Source organism: Coturnix japonica, chromosome 1 (genome assembly GCF_001577835.2).
Source record: "Coturnix japonica isolate 7356 chromosome 1, Coturnix japonica 2.1, whole genome shotgun sequence".
Classification (NCBI taxonomy): Eukaryota; Metazoa; Chordata; class Aves; order Galliformes; family Phasianidae; genus Coturnix; species Coturnix japonica.
The window spans coordinates 26,648,650-26,676,317 of record NC_029516.1 but is presented as its reverse complement, the minus strand read 5'-3'; the positions used below and the strand labels follow the sequence as shown (position 1 = coordinate 26,676,317).

General features: G+C 39.6%; 1 protein-coding gene across 3 annotated transcripts; it reads left to right on the top strand.

Annotated features, from left to right (window-relative positions):
* Positions 1-1,889: 1,889 nt before the first annotated feature.
* GXYLT1 (glucoside xylosyltransferase 1) lies at positions 1,890-27,486 on the top strand. 3 transcript variants are annotated; one of them, XM_015854593.2, is made up of 8 exons: positions 1,890-2,190; positions 8,657-8,749; positions 15,256-15,430; positions 16,317-16,442; positions 17,232-17,483; positions 23,585-23,708; positions 24,017-24,189; positions 25,638-27,486. In XM_015854593.2, exons 1-8 carry the CDS (start codon positions 1,994-1,996, stop codon positions 25,797-25,799), a joined length of 1,302 nt encoding a protein of 433 aa, XP_015710079.1. In that variant the 5' UTR covers positions 1,890-1,993; the 3' UTR covers positions 25,800-27,486. The 3 variants fall into 3 exon arrangements, with proteins under 3 accessions (XP_015710079.1, XP_015710084.1, XP_032299074.1); XM_032443183.1 differs by lacking the exon at positions 1,890-2,190 and adding an exon at positions 5,906-6,374; XM_015854598.2 differs by lacking the exon at positions 8,657-8,749 and having other exon boundaries at positions 1,891-2,190.
* Positions 27,487-27,668: the final 182 nt, after the last annotated feature.

Below are 27,668 nucleotides of genomic sequence, written 5' to 3'. Positions count from 1 at the left end.
GAATCGGTAATAAATGGAGAGAACCTTGTATTTAATTGTGCTTTACCTTGTTTTAACTATTAAAGACTAGCAAATGCTACAGCAAAGTGTTTTATATTGTTTGTTAATTATGATGAGTAATAAAGGTACATAAATGTTTGTACTTAAAGAATTTTGGAGGCTACATTAGCTAATTGGATAACTAACAGCACTGCTTTTTCTTAGTGACAGGGCCCAGGTATGACATTTCAGTCTCTCTGGCTTATCTTTGGTATTCACAAGGCTGAATCTGTAGCAAGAAGCATTTTACCTTTTACCAGACCAACTGATAGTTAGATTAAATGGAGAGATTCTGCAGCCTGAAAAGGGCTTTTGTGTGTGGAAGTTTATCTGTCTTCTTGGTTTTTTTTTCTCCCCAGTTGCATCAGATACCTTAACAAAAAATCCCAACTTTCTCCCTGACCTTGCCTCAACTATATTTTTAGACCACGGAGATACATTCTCACTCATTTATTATTCAGGTATTTCTGGACAGCATGAAATGAAGAGAGTCCTATCAATTCTTATTTGTGAAATGGTATGATTGATAATCCAAAAGCACTTTTTTTCTCCCTATCTCATCTCTCTCCTCAGCACTCCTTATTTTCTCTTTTCTTGTCTGAAATACACTTTCTTCTTCCGACACATGAAAGCAGTGCTGCTGCCCAGCTGCTGTGTTCATTCTCAGTCCCTTTGTAACACCCCACAGACCTCATTTTTCCTGACTTGAACACTCCTCAATTCAGAAGGAGAGTGTCACACTGCAGTGGGGACTGACCCGTCTTCTCTTTTGTGCTCGCTGCCAGCAAAGGCTCCTTTGTATCTCCCTCTCTGACTCACACATTGCTATGAATTTGCCTTTAAAATTGCCCACCGCCCACCATGTATCTGGGATTTCTGATTATTTTCTTCAACTATCTGTGAAATATAGCATCTTCCCCCCCCCCCTTTTCTTTTTCTTTCTTATGCATACTTTGATCTCTTGTTTTAAACAGCAAAGCTCTCCTCAGCATTAAGGGCAAGAAGTCAGGGCTTTGTTTATCCATGAAAAATGTTATTTATGACCTGCCATAGGGACTTGTTCGTATGTGCAGGGGGTTGTGAAGAGGGACAGTGGCTGAATTCATGACACCAGTCAGCATGCAGACATGCAGTGAGAACACCGAGCCAGGTTAAGATCACAAGCACACACAGAGAGAAACTAGCAGAATGGCAGAGTTCATCCCCTGTGATGTTAAGCCTGGAGGGACAGAAAATGGGAAAGCTCAGCTGCAACTTCGGGTGGCACATTCATCATAGTATCATCATAGTATCATCATAGTATCATCATAGTATCATCATAGTATCATCATAGTATCATCATAGTATCATAGTCTCGTGCGGGTTGGAAGGGACCTTAGAGATCATCGATTCAGAATTGGATATTTTTCTGTCATGCACATGAACCTCAGTAGCATAAATTTCCCTTAGTTTGTTAAGCAAACTCATTTTACAGAGTCCTTTTTACAGCTTCTTTCTCATCTTTTGCCGATGACTTTCTCAATGAGTCCATCCTTCTCGAGGTCCACACCACCATTCTGCCACTTTGGCCCTGGATTTTGCCTTTGTGCCCTTGCTGCACAGAAGCCCAATGGCACCCTGGGTGTATTATCCCCAGCACGCTGAGGGATTGATCTCTGCACTGCTCAAGCCACATCTGAGGAGCTGGATCCAGTTCTGAGCCCTCACACCAATACAAGGGAGACCAAGCCATACTGGAGAGAAACCAGTTTGGGCCATGAGGATGAGGAAGGGCCTGCAGCACCTCTCCTGTGCGGGAGGCGCTTCCTCCTCCCGCCTCGTGTCTCGCCCCGCCCCTCGATCCCCGCCCCCTTCATGCCGGGGCTCGCTCCGCCGCCGCGTCGGTCGTGGCTCTCGCTGCCGGTTGGGCCCCGGCCGCCGCCCGGTGCTGCCGCCGGGGCCGAGGCGTCGGAGGATGCGGCGGTTCGCGCGAGTGACGCTGCTGTTCCTGGGCTGCGGCGTCTGCTCGCTGCTCTACGGCGTCAGGCAGCTCGCGCTCTCCCTGGAGCAGGAGGCCGGCGGCGCCCGGCAGCGGCAGGCCCGAGACTCGGCCGCACCCGACGGCGGGCGGCAGGCGGGGAGCGCGGGCCGAGGCGAGGAGGGGGCCGGCAGGTACGGGCCGGGGAGGGGTGGGCTGTTCGTGCTCCGAGCTCGGGTGTTGCGAGGGGTTATTAGGAGTAGTTGTGGCCGGCTTCAAGCTTCACTACGAGCACTCGTGTCGCAACGCTGTGCTCGGTGTTAGTGTGAACAGGAGCGTGAAAGTGTACGAAAACTCCTGTTTGCCCTTTCCGTGCTCTCCCAGCCCGCCTGGCCGCACGGAGGTCCCTGATAAATCTGTTTGAAAGCAGTACTTATTTCTTTGTTGATGTTTGTACTAATTCAAAGATACCGATGGAGGGGAACTCCAGTGAGGTGAAACTTCTTACTTGCTGCGTTAGGGTGGAATGAGATAGAAATCTGTTCTGTGTTGCAATGCAGAAAAGCCTCCCAAACTGAAGTAGTTACCTTCCAAAGGTTTAAGTGCCACAGGTAATTCACAGCCATATACTTTCATGAGGATGTACTGTCTTGCCATCTTTGGGAATTCTTTGCCCAGAAACTGATATCAAAGTAAAGGCTGTGGGTGAGCATCTTCCCATTGTGAATTGTTGGAAGTTTCAGTGCTGTGTGTGCAGAACTCGGGGGCAGGTCCGTGCCATAGCACTTAAACTATCTTATTACAGGCCTTTAGTGGGCTAAGAGACTCTCCAAGGAAGAATTCCATCCTGTGGCAGTGAAGGAACGCCCCACTGAATCTTCCTTTAGATGCTTGTTTCGGTTATTCTCACATATTGAATCATGTCGTGTTCTCGTGTGTAATCGATGAATGTCTTAGTGCTGGTCGGATTTCATACCTCAGCTGTTTCTGTAGCAGAGATGGAGCTTGGTAGCCACAAAGCAGCTTGATGCCTCTTACTTCTGCCTTGCAGTCATGCCCCGTACTATGGATTGCAATAGCCTTGTGGAACGAATTATGTTCTGAGAACCTTCTAATCCTTCCTGAAGTTTAATGTTTCTTACGCATTTGTGGGAACTCTCAGCAGTGAGGTGCTTCAGCTGTTTTTACTGTTAGCTGTAAAATGCAGTTGAGCGAAGCAGATATTCCTGTCATCCGAGGGCGGTCATGGACTCAGCGGTTCTTTCTTCTTCTCTTAAGCTGAATAGAGTTTTCTTTTCCCGAGTAATCTGATTTAGTATATGACATAAAAGCAGAAGGAATTTGGTCATATTTTGTGGTGGAAGGAAGGAATTGAAGATTTCTGGTGGTTTTCAGAAGCATGCGAACATGAGAAGTGCAAGCTTTGAATTAAAGCTTCAGAGTACCGCACCTGCCAGAATTTCGCAATAGTGCTGATGCTTCTCGGTAGAGAATCTTTAATTAGAAAGGAAGTACTGTGTTGAGACTTGAATGGCAAGCTGAGGCAAGATCCTTCAATAAGCATAATAATTCGAGGGAGATCGCTGGGTAATCACTTTGGTAATGAGGTGTTTGTTTCAAAGGCTGCATTAGCCCTAGGAACCAAATGACTACAGACTAAAAGCAGTGTCTTGAAACTGGGTATAAAGAGCTGCAAAGCTTTTTGTGAGGGAAAAATAACCCATTAAGTTTGTGGATGCCCCTTCCTGGGAGCTCTCAAGGCCAGGCTGGATGGGGCTTTGAGCAACCTGGTCTAGTGGGAGGTGTCCCTGCCTACAGCAGAGGGGTTGGAACTAAGTGGTCTTAAAGGTCCCTTCTAACCCAAACCATTCTATGATTCTAAAGTGTTTTGAGAGGTAAAGCCTGAAATTAGGTCTTAGCTGTGAAGAAGGATAATACTGATGTTAAATTGTCCTCCTGATTCTCTAACACTGTCATATGTAACAGCTAAGCCAACAACAGTTCTGAACCTGAAGAAAAGGAGTAATTAAGTGATCTCATTCAGAAGATACAAAGTTGGTACATGTAGTCAGCCTTTTTTAATTTGCTGTTACGATTTATGGGCGAGGCTGTGGAAAAAAAAAAATGGTAAAAACAAAATGGAAACAGCAGTGGCCCAGTGCACATTTGTAACATATATCATTATTAATATTTGCTGTCTGTGGAATGTTCTTTCAAGTCAGCTCTCCTGTGTGTGCTTTTGGATCGTCTAATTAGACTGTGACTGTGCTTATGAGAAGCGAATCTTTGGTTAATTTTCTCAATATTGCCACTTCGGTGAAGCACATAATCTTCGTCTTTCCATGAAGGTCCAAAAGAAGTGCTGTTCTGAAGGCAAGTTAGTGGGGAAATAAAAGCAGGAGAGCGTCAATAATTAGCTCTGTGAATCCTGCAAGGTCAATGAACTTGGCCCTACTAGCCATTACAAACAAACATTTTTCCACTGTACTCCACTATACTCTAGTTGAGTTCACACAGGTAGCAGTGTTATATCTGTGTGTGTAGCTGTCAGTATTCTGTGATATGTAACTGATGCTGGGCTGCATCTGTTTCTCGCTGTCTGACTAGACTGGTGAAGGGAAAGGTGAGTGGATTTTAGTGCATGCAGAAGTGCAATGGTTATCCCCACAAGCTTTGGCAGCAGAGTGGGATGGTGGCGATAGGTAGGCACATTTAACGTTAAATTTAGGATCTACCGTCTCCTGTTTAATCAAGCTATTGCTTTTCTTTTAAAATACGTTAAAACAAAGATTCAGTTCAGGAAAAGTTATTCAGAAGAATCATCTCAGTGTGTTTCAGTGTTGAATTGGGAAACTCGTTATTTCCTAACTTTTGCTCCTGTATGTATGAGCAGGAAGGAAATAAAAACGCGGCCTTCCTGTTTTGCTGCAGCAGTCTCTCTGTGTTAGTCGATGCTTGCTCTTGATTAGATTTAGCTTGTTAGTGCAGTGCTGACAGCACTGCAGCAGTCATGACCCATAGTAGGTGACTGCAGCTCTGAGTGGACGTGCTGCTAAACTCTGTGAAGTTACAGTAGTATAAAAGACAGTGCTGGACTGGAAAGCATGGATTCAATGTTTTTATAAGTGTCTTTTTCTTTGTTTTGGTATTTTTGACAGTGGTTGATGTTAGAACTTGTCCAACCTGGCCGTCTGATGGAGAGGTTGCTGCTGCACCTCCCAGCCCTGGGGGCAGCCAGTAGCAGAACTCAGCACTTACTCCTAACAGGGACACTAGCCCACACTACATGTGTATACATGTAGCTGGCCACAGGCATCAACATGGAGAAAAGAGCACTTGGGGAAGCACAAACAGCACAGGTGTCCTGATCCTATTCCCTTCTCTGGTTGATGAGCGTGAAAGCCTCTTAGTAAAAAGTATATAATGATCTCAGTGTAGGTCCTTCCAGTAACTGGCCTTAAATGCTCAGTCTGTGCAGGAGCTGGTCCTGACCCTCTGGTCTCCTCCCTGCTGCTGGCCTGGATGTGGGTACCCATAAGGCTTGCAGCGCTGCTTTGGCTGCTGCTACTCAGAGCTCCACAGTATACATATGCATGCACATGTGGGGCTATGGATCCCTAGGCTGTCTGGCAGCTGGGTTGCCTGGTCTCCCAGTTGCTTCATGAAGATGGGTGTTTCGCTTGGCTGATTCCAGGTGTGTGACCATGTCATTTGTCAGCCTCTAAACCTCCAGACACGGAGACTTTTGGAGCTGGCTGGGACCTCCTGTTTCTTTCAGCAGCTGTCTCACACTTTGAGATTTCAGCCCTACAGCCTCGCTATTACCTGGCTGACATGCCTATGACCCTCTTTGTTGGTGAATCTGGCTTGGAACTTGCTAGTGACAGTGCCCCAACGTGCACACCCACACACTGTGGGCACTCAGGTCAGGGCTCTCCAGTTTCTGGCACTGCAGACAAGTGGGCCCCTTTGATTTCAGGCTGCCTTTTGGACTTCCATGCATGCAAAATAGAGCACCTGTTCACCCAGGAATGCAGGAGCAGTGTTTATTAAGGAGACTCACAACACAGCCAGTTCTACTAACTGGCTGTTCATGTGTCAATGAACCCTCTTCTTTCTGTGTGTGCATTCTCACTTCTCTCTGGTTCACCTTGATGCTTTGCTTTCTTCGTCTTTGGTCATTTCCCTGGAGCTCCCCAGCTCCTTACTGCAGTCTGTTTGGCACAGCCCCAGAGTAGCTTCCTCATGGAGCCTGGAGCACTGCCTTTTTGCTGCCTAAGTGGCAGCGTTCCTTGAGCTGTCTGTCTTTTCTCCTTTAATTAGCCCTTAGCCATATAACCTGTAATAGATGGGAGCAAGCTATCCCCTAGTGCTGGAGGTAAGTACTCCTGCCTGACCTGCACTCTGTTGGATAACTTGTTTGATTAACAGGCAGAATGCACCTCCTTAACTTTGGAAACCACCTGGAACACCTTATTTGTCATCCAAGCTTTTCTTGTTTATTTACTCTAGCTCTTAATTAAAAATAAATAAATAAATAAATAAAGAACAAAACTTGATGAATATAATTTCTGACTGATCTTCTGAGTAACAAAAAATGTACTCTGTCAATTTCAGTCTCCTAATCCACTGTGTGTGGAAGCTGTAAGAACACGGCAGTATGTGATCAGTTGAGAGAGAGGCTTCTGTTTGTAGGAAACAAGTCTTAATGTATGGTAAATCATGCATCTCAGTAACTCTTCCGTTTCGAACAAACACAGTTTGTGAATGAAATCTGAGCCTGACAACCTTGTCATAATACAAAATGGGATATTGGAAGGGCCTAATGTGGCAGAGAAAGCACTTTGGCATTAATTCTAGTTGTTGGTATGGTAATCTGGGTAAGAAAGGAGCTCAGGGCAAGAAAAACACAGTGCTTGTGACAGCTGGAAGAATCCTTGTAGTAACAATAATACAGCAAATCCTCCAAACCAGAATAGTGTTTTTGAGTCTATTAAGTTGTCCTCAGAATAATGAGAGGCAGTTACTACAAAAAAGGTGTGCACTGAAGATCATAAAGATCCTTCTTCAGATATGTGCCATGAAATTGTTGCCTTCTTTTTCTTTTAAAACTTCAAAAGCCCCAAGGATGAATCTGGGCAGAGAGAATTTAGAGCTTTCTACCACTGACTTTCCCCAGTAATATTCAAAAAGAAACAAGTCGCAGTCTACGTTACCCTTTTTTTTTGTACATAGATATTTGTTTGTGGAAATCATTTCTGCTGTCACAGAATCACAGAATTGTAGGAATTGGAAGGGACCTCTAGAGATCATCAAGTCCAACCCCCCTGCCAAACCAGGCTCCCTATACCACATCACACAGGTAGGTGTCCAGGCGGGTCTTGAATATCTCCAGAGAAGGAGGCTCCACCACCTCCCTGGGCAGCCTGTTCCAGTGGAATGGGAACTGTCGTGAGATGGAATGATTCCAATAGTTTTGCCACCACGTTTCCACAGGATATGAGTATTTCCTCTACCAAAGAGCTCAGCCCACAGTTAGTGAGGCTTTGTGTAACGCTTCTGTGTGTGCATCAGGTCATTTTTCTGTAGCATCAATAAAAAAGATGATACAGTTTGCCATTTTTTGTTATTGTGATGATCTTTTAAATGCAGTTTTTACAAAGCATGTGTGGCCTGTGTAAGTATCAGGTAACCCAGCCAAGGTGGTGCAGATTCATTTCAAACTCATAAAACAAACTTCCAGTGCAACTTTGAGCTGTGGCGTTTCAGCTTTCCATCATCAGCTTTTTCTATGGTTTTCCTTCTTGCACGTCTTCATGAATGCCAGCTCTTAACAGAGATCAACACCATCGGCATTATGTTAACAGGGCATAATGGTGAAGCATAGGAAGTCACTCAGGAGCGTGCACCTCTTGCTTTGCAGTATTCCATATGCTCCTTAAAGGTTTTAAATCTCATGGATTCCCTCACCAGAACCTTAGAACATGCAATTCTATTGCACTTTTAAAATACTTCCTATGATGTTCTTGCATAAACTTCCATAGCAGACTAGCACACCTTTATAGCTGTTAGTGTAACACATGTGAACCAATGACTGCTCTTGGTACTAGTATAGAGAAGGAAATCTTGCCAGATGGTGTGATTATTTCTGTATCGCAATAACCTCTTGTAATGAAACAATGTAATTGGTGCTGATGGACTATTATTTTTCTTTTAAATAAGTTCTGCAGGTTTGCACTGAATGTGTGTTAATAGGGCTTGTGTTTAAATGAATAATATACGCTTGAAATTGAAGTGTTCCAACTTCTCTGCTTGTGGTAGATAGCAATGCTGCAATGGTGAGGAATCTTTTCAGCTTTATGTGTTGCCTTTCACTCTGTCACCTATAGATTTGCATACAATGACCTTCAGAAATCCTACCCCCTTTATTTCTCTCACTCTGAAAATAAGTAGAGAGGAAAGGCTGGTGGGATTGGGACCATACATACTGAAAAGAATCCTTCCTGATTGGCACCTGCTCTTTTATATTATCCACTATGTAGTGAGTCTCCTGCCAGGTAATTAACCGATCAAATTATGTTTCAGCTACAAAATAATCCTATTAACTTTGCCATATAATCAGTAACATTTATATAGGTTATTTTTGTCTTATCCTGTTAGGTGTAAGAATTTGTCTGTATCTTTCTGGAATTCCTATTGGATGCTGCCCTCTGATGTTTGTGGAGTGAACTGCTTTTGGGAAGCTGCTTTTAGGTAGGATCCATTGTTAAATAGTTCTTTATTTTTTGATTGCAGACAAGTGCAGCTAATATAATAGTATTTGTGACTATGTAGCAAGGGGACAAAGCAAAATATTTTGGTTGCCTCACATTTCACATGCTTGTGTTACAGTTGTCTTTGGACTTTGTCCTCCTGTTCTGTTAGATTTTCATGCTATATACTGAAGAAATGTAATTACAAAGAATTTCCATTTTTTTTTTCCAGTTATGTTGCTTTCTTAATAAAGACTTGTTAACTGGTAAAAAGTCTATCTGAAAATAATATTAAGAAATGATTGGGGATTTATTTTTGACAAAACTTGGTGCACAGCAGGACTTGTGACATAGCTTGCAATAAAAACTGGCAGGTATGTTTAGTAAGGTCTGATCTTTCTTATTAAAATCCCATATTATCAAGAATAAGAAGACGGTATTTAATCCAAAACTGAAACAGCTACTTTAGAATGTAATTTAAAATGCACTACATGAAAGCATATGCTGTATCCTTAAAGTTTTATCTTTACCAAGACATGTAAATGTTTTGATTTTTGTGGTTGTTCGCATGCCTTAAAGCTGTCAGATTCCAGTAGTAGCTTGTGAATTAACTGAAGAAGCCTTAAGCTACTTGACATGTATCTGCTCTAACCCACATAGTTTTTTCCTGCATGGAGGAATTTGTTGACATACCTTTGTTTTGTACAAACGTCCCTGTCAGGCTGCCCCTCTGCAGTCTGGAGTCATTACTCCAGGAGCAATCAGGAGGCATTACTTTCAGAGCATCACTCCTTGATCTGTTCCCATTCTCCATTGCTTGTGTGCTTTTGGTGCTTTTTAAGCTCTTCAGTTGCCAAGAATTTAATTTGAACATTTGGCTTAAATTGATTTTTAGGCTGCTGATGAGGTGCCCATATAATCTGGGATTGCTGAAACTTTCTCTCTGCCCCAGACTGCCAGTGTATCATCTTCCACTTGGCACAAGGGTTTGTCTGAGTTTCTTTTGGTTGTCTGCATGAACTCAGTTCATGTATTTTCCCCCTCAGGTTGGCTTCTGGGGAGTTAACCTTCACAATGCTAAGCACTAGGTGATGTCAGTGCTATTGTGGTGGGGTGTAGGGGCTAGGGTTAGGGTTAGCTTGTGCTTTCTGGAGATATGAGATACAATTGTAAACCTCATTGATCCAGTGCTGAAATAGGAGAGTGCCCCACTGCCTTCTGACCCCTTTGGCCATTGTGATACCTACAAACACTCTATAAGACGTAACACATCAAGACGGCAAAAAAACTTCCAGTTTCAAGTTAAGTAGTGGGAAATTGGAACCAGAAATAGAGAAACAGTATGTAGTTCCTTTATGTGTACATTAAGCTATAATGTATATTATTTAATTGATAATGCTGTACGTGGCTGAGAAGGCACATGTGCTGAGGTATGCATTGATTATGGCCTCATGGGGATAGTGCAGTTTCTTTCACAGTGAATCCTAATACATGCAGAGTCTCATGTTGACTTATTTTTTTATTGAAGCTGAAAGAAAATGTATTGCATAAACGTGGAAAGATTGTGATGATGTTCAAATTAATCATTTTGTATAAATGAAATATGATTATTTAATACATTAAGTGAATCCCCATATGTTGTGCTGATGCTGGTGCTTGTCGAATTCTTCATTGAATCTGTCCTGACTTCAGAGGGCCCCCTCACTTCCCCAGACTGTTACTACTACTGTGTTTTAGTGAGTTCAGGCTGTTTCAGGGAGCTGCAGTGGGTGCCACAATAGGTGGGGAAAATAGCAGAGAGGAGAGGAAAATGCTCCCTCTTTGGATGGCAGCAAGCTATTATGGTTTTGTACAACAGAAGTGTTGGAGACTCATAGGCTTGGAAATTCTAAGTAGAGGTATTCTTAGAGAGCTCAGTCTGACACATGCCATGGCTCATTCAACCTTGCTACCAGAGAGCTCTGAGCAGTTCATAGAATCACCAAGGCTGGAAAAGACTTCCAAGATCATCCAGTCCAACTGTAGCAGGACACGGGGAAATGGTTTTAAGTTAAAAGAGGGAAGATTTAGGTTGGATGTTAGGGGGAAGTTCTTCACTAGGAGAGTGCTTAGGCCCTGGAACAGGCTGCCCAGGGAGGTTGTGGATGCCCCGTCCTTGGAGGTGTTCAAGGCCAGGTTGGACGGGGCCCTGGGCAACCTGATCTAGTAAAGGTGTATGTTTGGTGGCCCTGCCAGGCAGGGGGGTTGGAACTACATGATCCTTGAGGTCCCTTCCAACCCGGGTCATTCTGTGATTCTGTAACTGTCCACTTACCACCAGTATTCCCCACTAAACCATGTCCCTCAGTACGATATCTAAATGTTTCATGTACACCTCCAGGGATGGTGACTCTACCATCTCACTGAGCAGCCCATTCCAGCACCTGACCACTCATGATCGGTTGATGATTCTAGTAATGTTTTCATATGGATGATGTCTTCTTCAGTTAATCTGTTTAAGATTTGTTACCTCTGCTGCATGTGAGAAGGACTGTGGAGCTACTCTGTGCCCACATTTTATTTCTGCATAACTTACATTGCTTATGTAAACTTAGATTACTGTTTTCTGGCTGCATTGAGGTCCTGGTGGTGTGGATAAATTAAGCTGAATTGTGACAGTCCTGAAAAACAGGACTTTTTAAACTACTTGGCTCATTGCAGGATGAGGCTTCCAACTCCTGTAGTAGATTTTTGAATGACTAATATATTGTAGCTTCAAACTTAATCTACCAATTGAGTTTGTAATTGAACAGATGACATTTAGACATTATATGCAGTGGTATCATTAGCATACTTAGGCTGTAATCAGAGCTTATTTTGTGTGTTTTTAATTCAGTGCTGTAGTAGAAAATTAAGTTGAGTAAAAACTAGAATTTTCATCACTTCCAAACGCAGATAATTTTAGTAGTTACCTCAATCCTACTTTTTCTAATTGTGGGAATGATTTCCCAGTTGCATTTTAATCAGTGCAGGCTTCGCTGCCTTCTCACTTCGAGCTTTTTTTTTTTCCCTAGTGAGCTGTTGGATCTGCCTCCTTAATGTTCCATTGATTTAGATCAAGCACAAAGCTTTAAAAGAAGAAAAAGTGTGATAACTAAGCCACCTGTATTCTCTGTACATATCTACCATTTCATCTTCTGAGACATATTAAGATGGCAGATACGAAATGATACGGGTCGCTTATATAAAAATATTTGTCCTGCAGGTCCTAAACAACACAACTTGCTTTCTCATAGAATCATAGACTCCTTAGAGTTGGAAGGGACCTCTGGAGGCCATCTAGTCCAACATCCCTGCACTCAACAGGGACACCACAGCTAGATCAGGTTGCTCAAGGCCTGATCTAGCTTCACCTTGAAAGTCTGCAGAGATGGGACATCAACCACATCACTGGGCAACCTGGGGAAAACTTTTGCACTGATACTGTTGCTTGCTGACTTTTTATATTGAAAATGAAAACACGTTTTCAATAGGCTCGTCTTTGTTCTTTTTCTAAGTGCAGGTGGCTTTCACTTTTTCACACAATTATTTCGGGGTTGAAAAAAATCATTTTTAAGCAGAGATTTAAGAAAATTGAACTCATGAGCTCATAAAACAGATTAGATGTGGGTGAAGTGACTGTGAAAACATTACAGCAAACCTTTTGTTGCGTGGCTTGAAGTGTTCTTTTATTTGCAGTGTGACTAGATGTAGGAAACTAGTCTTTGAATCTCAGTGCTGTGTATTAGGGCTGCTTTGGTGTAATATTCATCATACTTTATTCATGGAGAGCTGTGTTCCATGTGGTTCAGGAACTTGGCTTTCAGCTATGCAGTTTGTATAGGTAGCGCTGTTATTTATCACATGACCTTGCAATATCAATGTAGGCTCTCATGACTTCAGGGCTTAATTATTGTAATTCCCTTTTCAGTGGATTAGTGATGAGGCTAATCTGGTGCTTGCAGCTTGTTCAGACTGCAGTGGTGTATTTATTTGTGGATTTCAGCTCCCCTCATCGCATTCAGCTTTCTTTGCATCAGCTGCTGCTACATGGTGTAATGTTTAGATTAGCTTTAGGTATAAAGGTCTGAATGTTCATGCTTCGGTTATATGTAAAGGTTATGCTTTATTTTTTTCTCTTTTAAACTGAACTGATATTTCAGTTTTTGCTGCAGGACATCTGAAAGGATTTAGTCTGTGGATTGAGTCTTCCAAATGTTTTTGTGCCAAGTAGGTTTGAACTGTCATTAAAATTGAAAGAGAACAGTGTGACCCAGGTGACTAGCCAGTAAGTTGCTAAGAGGTAAATGGCTGATGTTAATAGAGAAGCACTAGGATATCCTTGACATCTACATAGGACTGACAGATACAACACGATCTTTGAGATACCTCATCCTTCAGGACTGGCATCTGGAGGTCAGGGTGAGCTATTCTGGAACATATTAAGTGACGCTGTGTTAAACAATTGAATCAAGCCCCAGGTATTTACTTTGAAGTAAGATGAATTGTTGTCTGGGCTCCACTGCCCTCCCATCAGGTCTCTCTTAGTTTGAATGGGAGCTTAGACACAATCTCATATGCCAGCATCTTCATTTAGATGTCCAGTTTTGGATCTAAATACTACCCATATTTCAACCATGTGATTTTGTTTGCAGTTCCAAACCTTAACTTAATATTGGCTGTATGTTCTAATTGAATTTTTAACCCTCTTACATCCCTGGGTTGTTGGATTTTAGTAGTTTCAGGACTTCTGAACCATTTCAAAGCTTGGAATGTTTTGTTTTGTTATAAATATGTTATTTATGGCACCAAACTTGAGCACTTTTACAGCAATGTTGTTGCTTGTATCTTGCTTCAGCGAACTCAAAATAATGTGTATTGATCTTAAACTTAAAAAATACCACTTACATGTCATATTTTGGTGATTTATAGGAAAATATGTATCCATTTAAATGTGTTTTAGTTGCGTAAATTAGGTAGAGATTGTGCTAAGAATCAGATCTGCTCATTTGTATCTTGGAGTGTCTATCTTTGCCAGGTGTCTGAGAATGGATGAGCATTTCCCTGCTGTTGCTAGTTTGGCAAAGTCTTTTCTGACTTTTGACAATTCTTTGTTTTCATAACTTGGAAAGCTGTGAGAGCTCGGGATGCTCTTAGTTCTATTAGTCTGATGTGAATAGCTCAAGCGTAGAATGTTGTTACAAAGGTTGGCTTTGAGCTGACGTACACTTAAAGCCTTTGAAAGCTTTTCTTGCTGTTTAAGTATATGAAATCCAAACAAAAGAAAACAGTTGTAGATCTAGTATGCCAGCAGTGTTTGCTACCAAGCTAATGGTATTTACTTGATTAAAATTCTAGCCTGTCACGTTAAAGTAATGAAATAATATACCCTGCCTAATATGTAGCAGGCACTTCTCATGATAACTGTTGAACAAGGGAGAAATGACTTCCCAAGTCCTGCGCTTTAGCCCAGAGATCTGAGCATTGCATAGGATTGGGATGTCTGAGGGATTTGTTGGCACCACTGAGAGCACCAGGACATCCCACACAGTCGCTTGAGCTCTCAGCTTCTCCTCCTTCCAAATCATGTTTGGGGACAGGACTTCCAGTCATGCGTGGGGACAGGACTAGGGGTAATGGGATGAAACTACGACATAGGAAGAACTTTTTTACGGTGAGGGTGACGGAGCACTGGAACAGGCTGCCCAGGGAGGTGGTGGAGTCTCCTTCTCTGGAGATATTCGAGACCCGCCTGGACGCCGACCTGTGTGACGTGGTGTAGGGAGCCTGCTTTGGCAGGGGGGTTGGACTCGATGATCTCTAGAGGTCCCTTCCAACCCCTACAATTCTGTGATTGTGATGTTGCATACCTGCAGGATGGGAGAAATCTTTCTACATTTTGCCAGTGCTTGGGAGAAGCTCTGAAGCATGGGTTTGACATAAGTATCTGCTGGAGCAGAGAAAGGACAAAATACAAGTGGATAGGTCAAAAACATTAGTTAGTGAAACTTTTTTTAAAACAGTGGTAGTTCATTTTTGTTATTTACCATATATATTGTATTTACTTGTCTGTACTGAGAGTGCAGGGAAAAGGGAGAAAAATAGTAATACATGTTCAGACCTAAACTGATGACAGACTGTTGCATTTTGATGCAACTTAATGCCATCTTTCTTTTAATCTGGCCGTTTTGATAGAATTCTTTGCTACTAAAGAATAGTAAAATTATTAAGGATTTTTCTTTTTTGTTTCATTTTGGTGTAGTTTCTGTGTAGCTCTTTCATTTTCACAGGTTGGTGTGGTGGGAATGGGTAAGAGAGTAATTCAGGTTTAACTTAAGTATGTTTGAAGTATAACGCAGCTGTTTTGTTCTGTTTTATCTGTACATTATTGGTTAAGTTATTTTGTTAAATTAAATTCTGCAGAAAATAGAGCTTTTGTTTAAGCTTGTGAAAGGAATAATGTCAAATGAAAAATCTTCTTTGTATTAGGTACAGTTACATGAAAACACAGCCTTCTGAGACAATGCATCTTGCAGTGGTTGCCTGCGGTGAAAGACTGGAGGAGACCATTACTATGTTGAGATCAGCCATTATTTTCAGCATCAAACCTCTCCAGTTTCATATTTTTGCTGAGGATCAATTACATGAGAGCTTCAAAGACATAGTGAGTATCCAAAACATTTATTTAATAAACCTGTAGTACAACTGGAGTAATACCCGTGTAGCTGAGAAATGTTTGGTAGTTGAATATAGTGGCAGAAATAAAGAAGCCTGAGTTAATATACAAGCCTTTCCTAGTGTTGGGCAGGGATTTTTAATTTTGTTTGCCTTTTAAAAAGTGCCTGTTGCTGATATTGAGGCTGTTCATAGGGACAGACCCATGATTTGTGACCTTGAATTTGTTAAATAGAAACCTGATGTTCTGACCACAAACCAGTTTTATTGTGTGAGCTTGAATGCAGTTGATTTTACAAGAAAATATCTGTCCTTTTTTTATCCCTGTGGTTACTTTGAGTCAGCTTTATTTTGCCTGAGTAAAAAGAAACCTCATTCTGTGAAAATGTTGGATGTGGTTATGTCTAATTTTAGCAGCTTCCAGTATACGGATATAACGTTGGCTGGAGTGACAGTATTAGAAGCTGACTGGTAAATACCTTTGGAGAGTTTTACTATTTTTGTGCTCAGAATGTCATACTTTAGGTAACTGTAGCAGAGTTAGACAAGCTTATTTTAATTTGAGAAAGACTTTACAGATGGTTTTCTTGTGGAAATTAGCTAAGGGGAAAAAATGTCTGATGGCTTTACTTTCTGTAAGTACTGATGGATTTTACTTGCTCTTATGTATGTGATCGGGTATGATGTGTTTTCTTCACTGTGTCCTGCAGGTGCCACTTTCTTCTTAAGTATTTTGAGTAGCTGACAGATCTTTGTAGTTGAGGAAACATTTCTGCTTTGGAAAAGAGGTGTTGCAGTTGTGTTATTAATTTAAATGGGATATTATTCCCTTTAACATTGAACTCACGTAATTTTTTTCTGATCTTTTCATCCAGCTTGGTGACTTCCCATATGAAGGAAAAGTTAATTACACGTTGTATCCAATAACATTTCCGTCGGAGGGTGCGAAGGAATGGAAGAAATTGTTCAAACCATGTGCTTCACAAAGGCTATTCTTGCCTGTAAGTTTATTGTGTTACAAGACAAGGCAGAAGCTAATTTTATTTCTGCTTAGTGTTAAATGAAGAACTGCTACTCCTAAGGTCACAAATGACATCCTAAAAATCCTTGAAGTTTCTGGTAATACACCCTGGAATACAATTCCCTTTCTTAGTTGCTGCATAATGTAACGGAATCCCTGGTGCTTACTGTAGGTTGCTTATGCCACCCTCTCAGAGATAAGATGGATTTATCATGCGTCTCATTTATTTGGAAAGTTTCCTGCTTGAATGGGTCTAAGAGGAATGAAACAAGAAATAGCCTGTTGTTACCAGAGTGTTTTGTGCAGCCTTTTATTTGCTTAGCTAGGACTTCATTAGTCATACTTCATGCCAGATGAATTGTAGCAGTGGCAGCCGTCTCCCAGATACTGTCACTTGTTGGTTTCCTTATACTTGCCTCATAGTTTGATTAGTTGCATATCTAAGCAAGGGAAAGGCCAGAAGTTAGGATGTTCTGTTATTGCAGTGTTTCACCTGGCCCACAACCTTCTTCCAAGAAGACCTAGGATATAGAGTACAAATGCTGGCGTTCTGCTTTTGTGTTATTGTTGTGCATCAAACCTCTTTTTCAGTCTGCAGAAATTCTCAAAAAGAGAAGAGGAAATAAATTGTTTTGTTTTGCTTATGAACTGGCAAAGGTGAATTTATTTGTATGTGTCAAAAATATTTAAAGTACAAATTGCCACAGTTTGTTTTATTAAGAGAAGCTCACTTACTTCAGTTTGGTTTTAAACTTCTTTTCCCTCACAGTTAATCCTCAAAGACGTGGATTCGCTGTTGTATGTTGATACTGACATACTGTTTTTGAGACCCGTTGATGATATTTGGTCTTTTCTGAGAAAGTTCAACTCCACACAAATTGCTGCAATGGCACCGGAACATGAAGAGCCTCGTATTGGGTGGTATAATCGCTTTGCTCGGCATCCCTACTATGGAGCGACTGGAATCAACTCTGGGGTCATGTTGATGAATATGACACGTATCAGAAGAAAGTATTTCAAGGTACGTATATGGCATTTATTGCAGCTTGTTTTCACACATCTTTTAATTCCAGTCCTATTTCAGATTCATCTGGGACAGTATTTTTCATCCCAAGTTCATCTGGGACAAATATTTTTCTTGTAACTGGAACAGTGATCCATAAATAACCTGTGCTTAAAGCTGTATCTAAAGATTTGAAATTCCTGGTTTGTAAGTTGGCTTTGATTGTTTGAATTTTTTTTTCTCGAATATCATGTGACTGGATACAATTTGCTGCTTTAAATTATGTTTGTCAGTAGATAGTTTACTATTTTTCTTCAGTTCAAAGCATTCAGGAAACGGTTTATGTGCACTATAAACTAACTTTAAGAATGTGTGTATGTAGTATTATGACCAGGAGGTGGTGCTAAAACATTTAGTAACTTAAACTGTACTGTTTCTAAATTTTGATCTTTGAAAGTTTAACCAGTGATGATAATCAACTTAAGTACCTTTGGTTTACGTTGCATTCTCAGTTTCTCTACAGAGATAACTACGTCATGTAAATACTTCCTAAAGTAACATCTCCATTATAAGAAGTGGCCATTGCTTTGCAGATTTTTTCCTGTGTACTTGGCAAGTACAAAAGCAGTGTTGCATAATTATGCTACTGTCTTACTTTACACTTAAAAGAATAAACAACCCACAACAAAACACACAGAAAACTGTAAACAACCACAAAAACTAAACTTCATGAAAATGGGAAGAAATCTGATTAGGAAAAACAGTCATGGAGTCAAAAACTAGGGGAAAGTATGCCTTAAGAGTGGCAACTAATTTAGAGTCATAGAATTGTTAAAGTTGGAGAAGACCTCTAAGACCATCTAGTCAGTGGTTGTCCAACCGTTTGGCTTGTCTGAACCACACTGAGTGAAGAGAAACTGCCTTGGGCTGCATATACATACTTTACTCCGAAAGTAATACCTCCCATTTATTTCAATGGTAACTGCAGCAGATACAATAACTCCGCTTGATAGAGCAAATTCTCAGCAGCGAAACAGTATTTTTCAAGATAGTCACCACCATTAGCTATGCATTTTCACCAGCGATGAGCAAGAGGCTGCATGCTGTGCTCATCAAAACCTGCGCCAGTGGAAGAGACCTGCTGGCACTGTTTCTGCTGCTAAAATGCAATACTGTGCTCACATCCACTATTTGGTCTCCATAAATGTTCAGCAAGTGTTGACGAATGTCAATGGACACGTTTGTTTTTTTTTCTTTATTTCTTTTATTTTTTTTCATGGAAGAATTAAATGACACCTTTGTTTCACATGCTCTTCCATGTCAACACGATTTGGTCAGACTGCTCCTCTATTGCCATCTGTCTCACAGTAACAAAATGCAGCGGGATATTGGCAGGAAGGTTCAACCTTTACTACTGCACCACCACCATCTGCCTGTGGTGTTGTGGGCCGACAGAATAGAAGAGGAGGCATTACTTCTGGAGCAACTGTCGTAAAGTATGTAAGGAGAGCTCCAAAAACATAAAACCGCTGTGATAGTTGACTTTGTTTTTGTGAAACCAATGGATCAGCTTCTGATTTGATGGCAGTGGTTGCAATTCTCAGTGAGTTCTCGAAGTGCTCATCAGATGTCTTATATGAAGTTTTATTTAGTCTGTCCTTCATTCTTGAGAACATTTGTTCATAAATGTACATACTGCCAAAAAATGATGACATGAGTAAGGTATGTCTGTGAAGAGACAGATATTTTATTTGTTGAGAGGTCTTGTAAGAGTCTAGTAAAGAGACATGATCAGATTTTTGTCTTGAATATTGATTGCAGCTCTATACATTCAGTCTGAACATTTGCAGATTTATGTTGACTGAAAATGGTGTTGCAAGCCTGAATTGATGTTTGTTTGTTTTGTAACCTTGAAGCCTATTTTCAAATTCCTTTATCAAAACTGAAAGCACAGTTGCATGTTTTTTTTTTTTGCTGTTCACAGGACTGTGTTTAGCCAATGCATCAAAATGTAGACAATTATTTGCCATAACTTGAGTTAGCACTGCACTGTGCCTTCCCTGTGCCCTGATTTCAGCCCAGACAGTGCTGATAGCACACCAGTGTTTGGTTGTTGTGAGTGATGGGTGTGCACCTGGCCGCTTGATGGGGAAGAGCCACCACTGGGGTCAGGCCACACTACAAGTTGTGCCTGGCTGAGAGTGGTCCTCAAGCTGCAGGTTGGCCTGCTCTACTCCAACCATTCACCTATCACCAGTGTTGCCTGCTGAATCATTTTCTTTAGTACCACATCTAGATGTTTCTTGAGCATCTCCAGGTATAATGACTCAACGCCCTCCCTGGGCTGCCCACTCCTGTGCCTGTCTATTTAGGAGCTTTTCCTCATATACAACTTGTACCTCCACTGGCACAACCTGAGGCTATTCCCTCTCATACTATTGCTAGTTAAAAGTGGAGTCAGAAGCAGCTAGCACAGGAAGGTGTGGAACGCCTTCAATCCAGCATCTCTTGCTTGATACAGAAGTAAAAAGAAAAAGAAGTGTTTTGTATGTCTTCCCAATATGCAGCTTTTAACATGATTACTGAGAACTTGTTTCTTGCATTAAATCTTTTTCCTTCCATTTCTTTCTCTTTTTTTTTTCTCCCTGCTTTTCTCACTTTGAGTCTGATTGTCTTGAGCAAGAAACAGATCTAACGCTTGGATGCGTGATGTAACATACACAGGTTTTATGGCTCAGCAGGAATATTTCGATATGCCTTCCTTGATTTAGAATGTTATCTCTGTATCATTCAGATTCTTGTATAAAAAAACGAACATCTGTTGATATTCATTCCAGGTGTTTTACCTCTACTGTACATGCCTGACAAGTGTACTATTTCCTATTTGTTCAAGCCGTGAATCTGTAGGGGTAGATACACTCTCCAAAGTGGCTGACTTGCTAAGACTTCACTTTAGACCTAATTGCTGATGGCCAGCTTACATATGACTGGATATTTTTTGTTATTGGAAGGCTCAGAATTGTTTCAGGAGGAACACTGCCTCATAATTTCTAACCTATTCTACCGACTTTGTGCTACTGCCTGTTGAGCCCACTGGAGAAGTGTCCTGTGGTATCAGACTTGGTGTTGCATTTTGATTGAGGCAGTCCCAGATATGAGTGCTGACTGGGTAAACTCTGAGAGAGCATCCCTGCAGAGAAGGAATTCTGGGATCTGGTGGATAAAAAACTGTATCCTGGGCTGCATCGAAAGAGGAGTGGCCAGCATGGAGAGGGAGGTGATTGTCCCACTCTGTTCTGCCCTTGTGAGGCCCCATCTGGAGTACAGCACAAGAGAAATGTGGAACTGTTAGAGTGGGTCCAGAGGAGGGCCACGAAGATGATCAGAGGGCTGGTACACCTCTCCTTTGAAAGAAAGATGGAGGGGATTGATGTACTCCTAGAAGCATTAAGAGGAAGTTTAATACTAGATTGCTGCAGGTTGTGTATGACAACTTTACTGATATCAACCTTAGCTACATGGAAGTATACTGGGAGCCTTTCTAAATCAGCCATGACCAAGCTGATGAAAGCAAAACATCTAATTCTAAAATACTCAAAAGAACATCTTAGTGTTCTTAGGTATATTTTGTTCATAAATAACACAGAATCACAGGTGTTCTGAGTTGGAAAGGACTTAGAAGGATTGTGGAGTCCCCACACAGGACCACTCAAGATTCATAATTGTTTTGTTCCATTCAAAAAAGCTGAGATCTGGAGGGTTTATAGAACCTGTCTTTAACAGCTTGATGGCATTTTAAAATACCACAAAATGTTTTGTTTGCTGCTTCGTAAATCTCTTTAATCCCTTTGGTAATTTTTTGGATATTGGTAATGTAATCCAGATTTTAGAATCTGTTAATGATAATGTTAGTTACTGTTTAATATTCACCTGAGTAACTTTTGAAAAGTAATTCTTCTATCAGTATGGATTGAACTCGAGCATTTTGTTTCTCAGCCTGACCTCACTACAAGTAGAGTTTTGCAGAATGACGTTATAAAATTCAATTCAAGAAATTCAAGCAATTTTTCTTATACAGTGTGATTTGTATGCTGGATTCACTGTACATCAGAGCTAATAAATTAATATATAACTTCTTTATTTATGCAAAGGTTATTGAAACATTAGAATTTCCAATTCCTAAATCTAATAGCACTATTTGTCAAGTAGTATCGCTTCTGGACATCTGGCAGTGTGATGTATGCTATTACCTGCTTTTTATCTCCTTGGGATATAGTCTGTATTTCAGTGTTATTAAATAACTATGCAAACTAAATGAAAATTATATGAATAAATGGTTTTGACAATTTAAAGTAATATATTTATGGGTCACTCTATATCTTTTAAAAATTATTTTCATTTCTTAGTTTTTTATACTTTTTTGCTATGATTAACATAATAACAGAATTAAATTAGCTCACCGTTCCCAGTTCTTAGCATCGAGTGCAAGTTTAAACCTTTGATCAATATTTTGTGGATGGCAAAATCCAAGTGAGGCAGTAATCTTTATACATGGTGCTTCAGTCTAATTGATTTGCTTTTTGGAAGGTTTTTAGCCTGCATCTTCTTCTGTTTAATCACATTGCACTGAGCCTAATTATAATTCTTGCTAGAGAAGAATTCTCTTGTGCATTTCTTATGCCTGATCTTGTCAAATACTTGGAAGCAGCCATAGTCATAAATTTTTAAGGCCAGAAGGGACCGTGATACCATTCAGTTTGGCTTCTTACATAATATAAACTATAGATCTTCCTTTTTTATTAATTTCTGTCTGAAAATTGATTGTATTTCGTCTTCTTTTTAATCTTCCATTCCAAAAGCTTTCCATATTTGATGGCTGACTTGATTTGAGGAAAGACTGAAAACAGAACTGTTGCTATATGTGCTTTCTAGTTTGTTAGAAGAAAGCTTGTAGGGGAAAGCCTTTGATGCTGTAGTTCTAAAACTGAATATTGTACCCCAGGTTATCTTTTCTGCTTTGTAACTTGGTGTTTTTGTATACAAATCCCAAACAACGCTGAAGTTCAATTTTTAAAAATATTTTTAACATTAATAAGAATGAATAGGCTAGTCCCATGCTTGCTCTGGAATGTTCTCTTTGGGTTGTCTTGTTATTGTATTCTCTCTCTTTCTCTGAACTAAAATGGAAGACATAGAGTGAGCAATCTTGTTCCTTTTCTGTTTTAGTTGAGCTTAAATGTGATATAAAGTTAAGAAAATAGCTTTAGAATGTGTAAGACTTATTATGCTGCATTTAATAACCTCTTTGTAGTAATGTGGAGTTCAGCACCAGTCAGCTTACTCCAAGCAGCTTCTCCTCAGCTAAGCCTTAGAAGAACTTTTCTTCATTCTCTGAACAGTAATTAGTCAATAATTTGGGGAATAAGTCACAGCTGTTGGTTTAGTCATGCTGCTTTTTGGTAGTGAAAAGTTGTGCCTTTGCTGTGGAAGTAAAAAATAAATAAATAAAAATAGATTCAACTCAAGGAAAATTCTTAGAAAAACATTTGAAGAATGTATTCATTTTAATGCCTTATTAATCCTTCTGTCTGTCTGTGTGTGAGGGAATATTAAATAGTTAATTTTATATCGATCCATTTTGAAATGTTTAAAGTTAACTATAAAACCTGTGCACGCTCTCAGTTTTTTGATACAGAACAAGAAATTGCTTCAAGTATGGAAGTTTAAGCAGTGCCAATGTACTTGGCACACATCAACTGAAATCTGGTTTTGTACTGAATTCTGCTGTACAAAACCCAGTAAGACAAAAAACAACTTGATATTTCTTAGGAGATGTCTTAAACGGAAATCTTGAGAACAACTCAACATGGCAGGAGATGCATATAATTTTGCTTATCGTAAGATAATTAAATAAGAAATAAAGCATATTGGAAGCACCCATGGATGTATTTTCCCTCAATGCAGTCACTTTTTCAATAGGAATAATTATATAAATGCATGCAAGCCATCTGAGATTTGTGGCTTTCAGAATCAAATGATGAGATTCTGTAGGGCATTTCCTTCTTCGTAAGCATAGCTGATGTGAATGGGTGAATCTTCTGCTTTGTTTTGTCTAATAGAATGATATGACAACAGTCCGGTTACGGTGGGGAGAACTTCTTATGCCTCTGCTGAAGAAGTACAAGTTGAACATAACGTGGGGTGATCAGGATCTGTTGAACATAATGTTTTTTCACAATCCAGGTAAATCCACATTGATTTTAAGTCTAATGTGACAAGGTTGATGTTGAATATGATGTCCAGGAAAATGATTTAGAAAACTTTTCAGTGGAAGAATTCAGTAGACTTCTTTATGGTTGTTTTCTTTTCCAAGAAACAGTTTTTGCATTGATAGACAAAATTGAAGTGTCCTAGAGTTCAATTTGTTGTCAGGTTTTAGAACAACTGTAGAGAAATTCATAAAGGAGTATTAATGTGAAGTGAGAAATATGAATGCATCCCTAGAAACAATTTTGATACTTAATAGAATTATTTATTTTTTTCCTGCACAGAAAGTCTGTATATCTTTCCTTGCCAATGGAATTATCGGCCTGACCACTGCATTTATGGAAGCAATTGTAAGGAAGCTGAAGAAGAGGGTATATTTATTCTTCATGGAAACAGGGGTGTTTACCATGATGATAAACAACCAACTTTTAGGGCCGTGTATGAAGCAATAAAAAATGTAAGTGTATTCAGCGTTTAATTGTGCAAAATTGGTCTTTATTGCAACAAAGTAATCTGTTTCCCTTTTTTGGGTTTACTGTTTGGTTTACTGTTTGTATAGATTCCCAGTTTGTTGATTTTGTGATTAATGCTGTCTGAAATGTCTGTGTATAGACTGTATATAGGTTATGGTTCTAAAACGTTGCCTGTACCTGCTTCGTGTCTGTTTAAAAGGCTGTTCCCATCCTCTTAATAAGTACATCTCAAACTTTATTTGTATGGACATATGGAGACCACTGGAGCTGAACTTTACTGGAGGTTTTATAATAAAGAGGAAAGAAAATATTTTTCCTCCCAAACTTTTCATGTGCTTAATGCAACATTTTAACATTCAATGGTAGCTAGATTTGGAGGGTAGAAAATACTTTTTTATGCAGTGTTTTGGACTTTGTTAGAGATTCAGGGTATAGATATGTTGCTGTTCACTTAAATGCAAAGTACTGTGACTTCATTCTGCAAATAAGTCATCTAATAAACTATTTATCACTGCATTGGTACACTCACTGAAGTGCTGTAAAATTTAGCATTGATGCACACTTTAATGTAGCAGGGTATTGTATGCATATAACCTTCAAAAATCAATAGTATATTTTAATGGCGCTTTATTACATGTTGTCATATGGATATAAAAATGAGAAAAAGTACTTTTGGGGGTGTGAGAATACATTGCAGGGAAAGCGAATGTGTTTCCATAGAGGTACAATTTCTTTGTTTCCTTTGAGTGTTGTCAAAAACAGAAGAAAAAATTACTTCTTTTTATTTACGATCCCATTTGCTTTATGTATATGTCAGAGAAAATGTACGAAACACTGCTGATCCACTGGTAATATGGCGAACAAAATTAGGTTACTTTGAAATACTGTTTAGCTTTTCATTTGTTTATAACAATATTGCAGTGTAGTATTAATGACGACTTCATTTCATGTCCAAGTTAAACACAGTATGTGCTTGACCATCATTCAGTTTAATGAAAGCTTTCTGCTTTCGGTAGTACCACTTACTACTCATACTGTTGTTTTATTGTATAGATTAAAAAGAGTTGTGTTCCTTAAAAGTTGTATGTCATTCAGGAAAGTTACTGGTCAAAAGAGAAATAACCAGAAATCATTTAAAATTGGTATTTTTTTATTTTAATTTAAAAATGTAATCTTAAATTTCCCACATGCTTCTTTGGGCATATTCATTTGCTTATGTAGAAACAAGCAAAAATTCATGCTTGGTGTACTATTGGAAGTGTTTGAGTATATGGTGTAGTTTAGTGATTATTTTCTCGAAAACATTCACCAGTGTATAAAAACCAAATATGATGTTCAAAGCCATTTTTATAGCATTCTTTAGTAACTCTGTGTAATAACATATGTCAGTCCTGTATTATTGACATTAAACCTTTTCCTATGCCCTTTACAGTATTCGTTTGGAGACGATCTGGTTCGTTCACTGTTGCAACCCCTAGAACTGGAACTACAGAAAACAGTGCATACATACTGTGGGAGAGTATACGAAGTGTTCATGAAGCAGCTAAAAAAAAGCGTAAGAGACTTGTCTGTCAGAAGATCAAAGGGAAGTTGATTAAAACTTCAAGCTCTTGAATTAAGAGACTGACTTAATGTACTGGTCAAAAAGTGCAACAGCGTGGCTTGAATTGGCTTTTAACGTGCCCAGATCAAAGTTTACTAGCGTACATAAAAATGAAGAAAATATTCACGTAATGAAGAGCAGGAACTTTTTTTTTCCTGCAAGGTTGACTTTTTTCCTCTTTTGAAGGTTAATCACAGCTACTGTTGGATCTGATGATTTAGATGCTACTGATTTCTATGGTCAGTGGCTTTAGTCTACATAATTCAGTTGTCTCAAATGATGAAGCAAACAAAGAAGAAATGAAGATGGCTCTATTTGGAAGTGTACCTCGTCTAAAATTCATTTAAACTGTGAATGTAGCAATAACTGAGTCAGCAGCACTAACCTCACTTTAAAGGTGTGATCACAAAGTTGTTTACAAGTGCAGAAAATACTCTGTTTTCAAAGAAATACAATTTAATCATTGACAATCTGTATGTGCCTTTATATATTCATCTCTTATACATATTGGGTTACTGTTTTGACAATCTTGTTGTGCTTGTCTTTGACGCAAACGGCACACTATAAATACAGTTTTCTTATAAATGAATAGCTAGTATGATATACTAGTTTTCTGCCTGTAGATGGTGAGAATTTGTCTCAGTGTTGTTGAGCCCTCTTGCCCAAATGATACAGCTGAATTGAGAGGTTCTGTACTTTTGCAACATATGAAGGTATTTTTTCATAGAATACATAAAAAAATAAAATGTTTTGCAGCTTTATAGGTAGTAGGAAAAAATGGTGGAAAGCAGGCTCTGTATTTTCTTACTAAGAATCATTACATGATGATTATTATGGAGTATTTAGTACCTAAAATTGAAGAGCTGTGGTAAAAGTTCTGATTTTCATCAGACTGTTTATTAGATGTTTTCTTTAGAGAAGATATCCTGTTACTATAGTTGGTTTTTTGTTTGTTTGTTTGTTTACAAATAACATGTGCTTAAAATAGTTTTGGGCCAGATCCTTGACTGCATGATTATATTAATATTGAATAGGGTGTTAATGAATTATAACGGTTAAGGATTAAGCTTTTTGTAGGTATCTTGATGAGGAAAAAAAAATGTTTATGTAAGGCAGATTGTAAAAGAGAAAAGCATAGGAAAAGAAGATTGACTTCTAGTTACGGAAAAATACTATTTAAACATGCATGGTATTAAATGTAGTTGTAAGTGTACTTGAATTGAACTCATAACCTGAGATGAAGCCTTTATAAAGTGAGTTTTTGGATTCCAGAAAAGCTCCTGTGTGATGAGCTTTGGAGGATCTACTTGCTGGCTTGCGCCTTCATTCTAACTCCATTTTAGAAGCTTAATGTCTGTGGCTCTTCCTTTGACAAAGGCAGACTGGTTTGGAATCTCCGACCCACATAAGCTTTAGCAGTACAGAAGCACTCTCCATTGTAAGCAGAGTTTGTGTTCTGCACCTGATCTCCCTGCTGGCTCAGGGTGTAAATCTGTGGAATGCTAAATAGAAAGTCTGCCTCATATGTGATTTGTTTGTCTTCCTTGTTATGTGTAACCTTTTGAAGTCTGAGAATCTAGACATCTCTGTGAAGGTGGATACTGTTATTGACTGATTTAACAGTATGCAATGCATTATTTTTTTACATAAATACAAATTTTATATCAATTTGTCTTCAGGATGGTGTTGTTTGTTTTTTTTTTACTTATACCCTCTGTGTTTATGAATTCTTTCACTTGGCTTATTTCTTTTCCGCTTGTCTTGAGAAACATACTGTTTGGAATTGGCTTTAGGATGGTGTTTGCGTGTGTGGGCACTACTTGAAACCCAATGAACCATTCTGGAAAATAAACATAACAT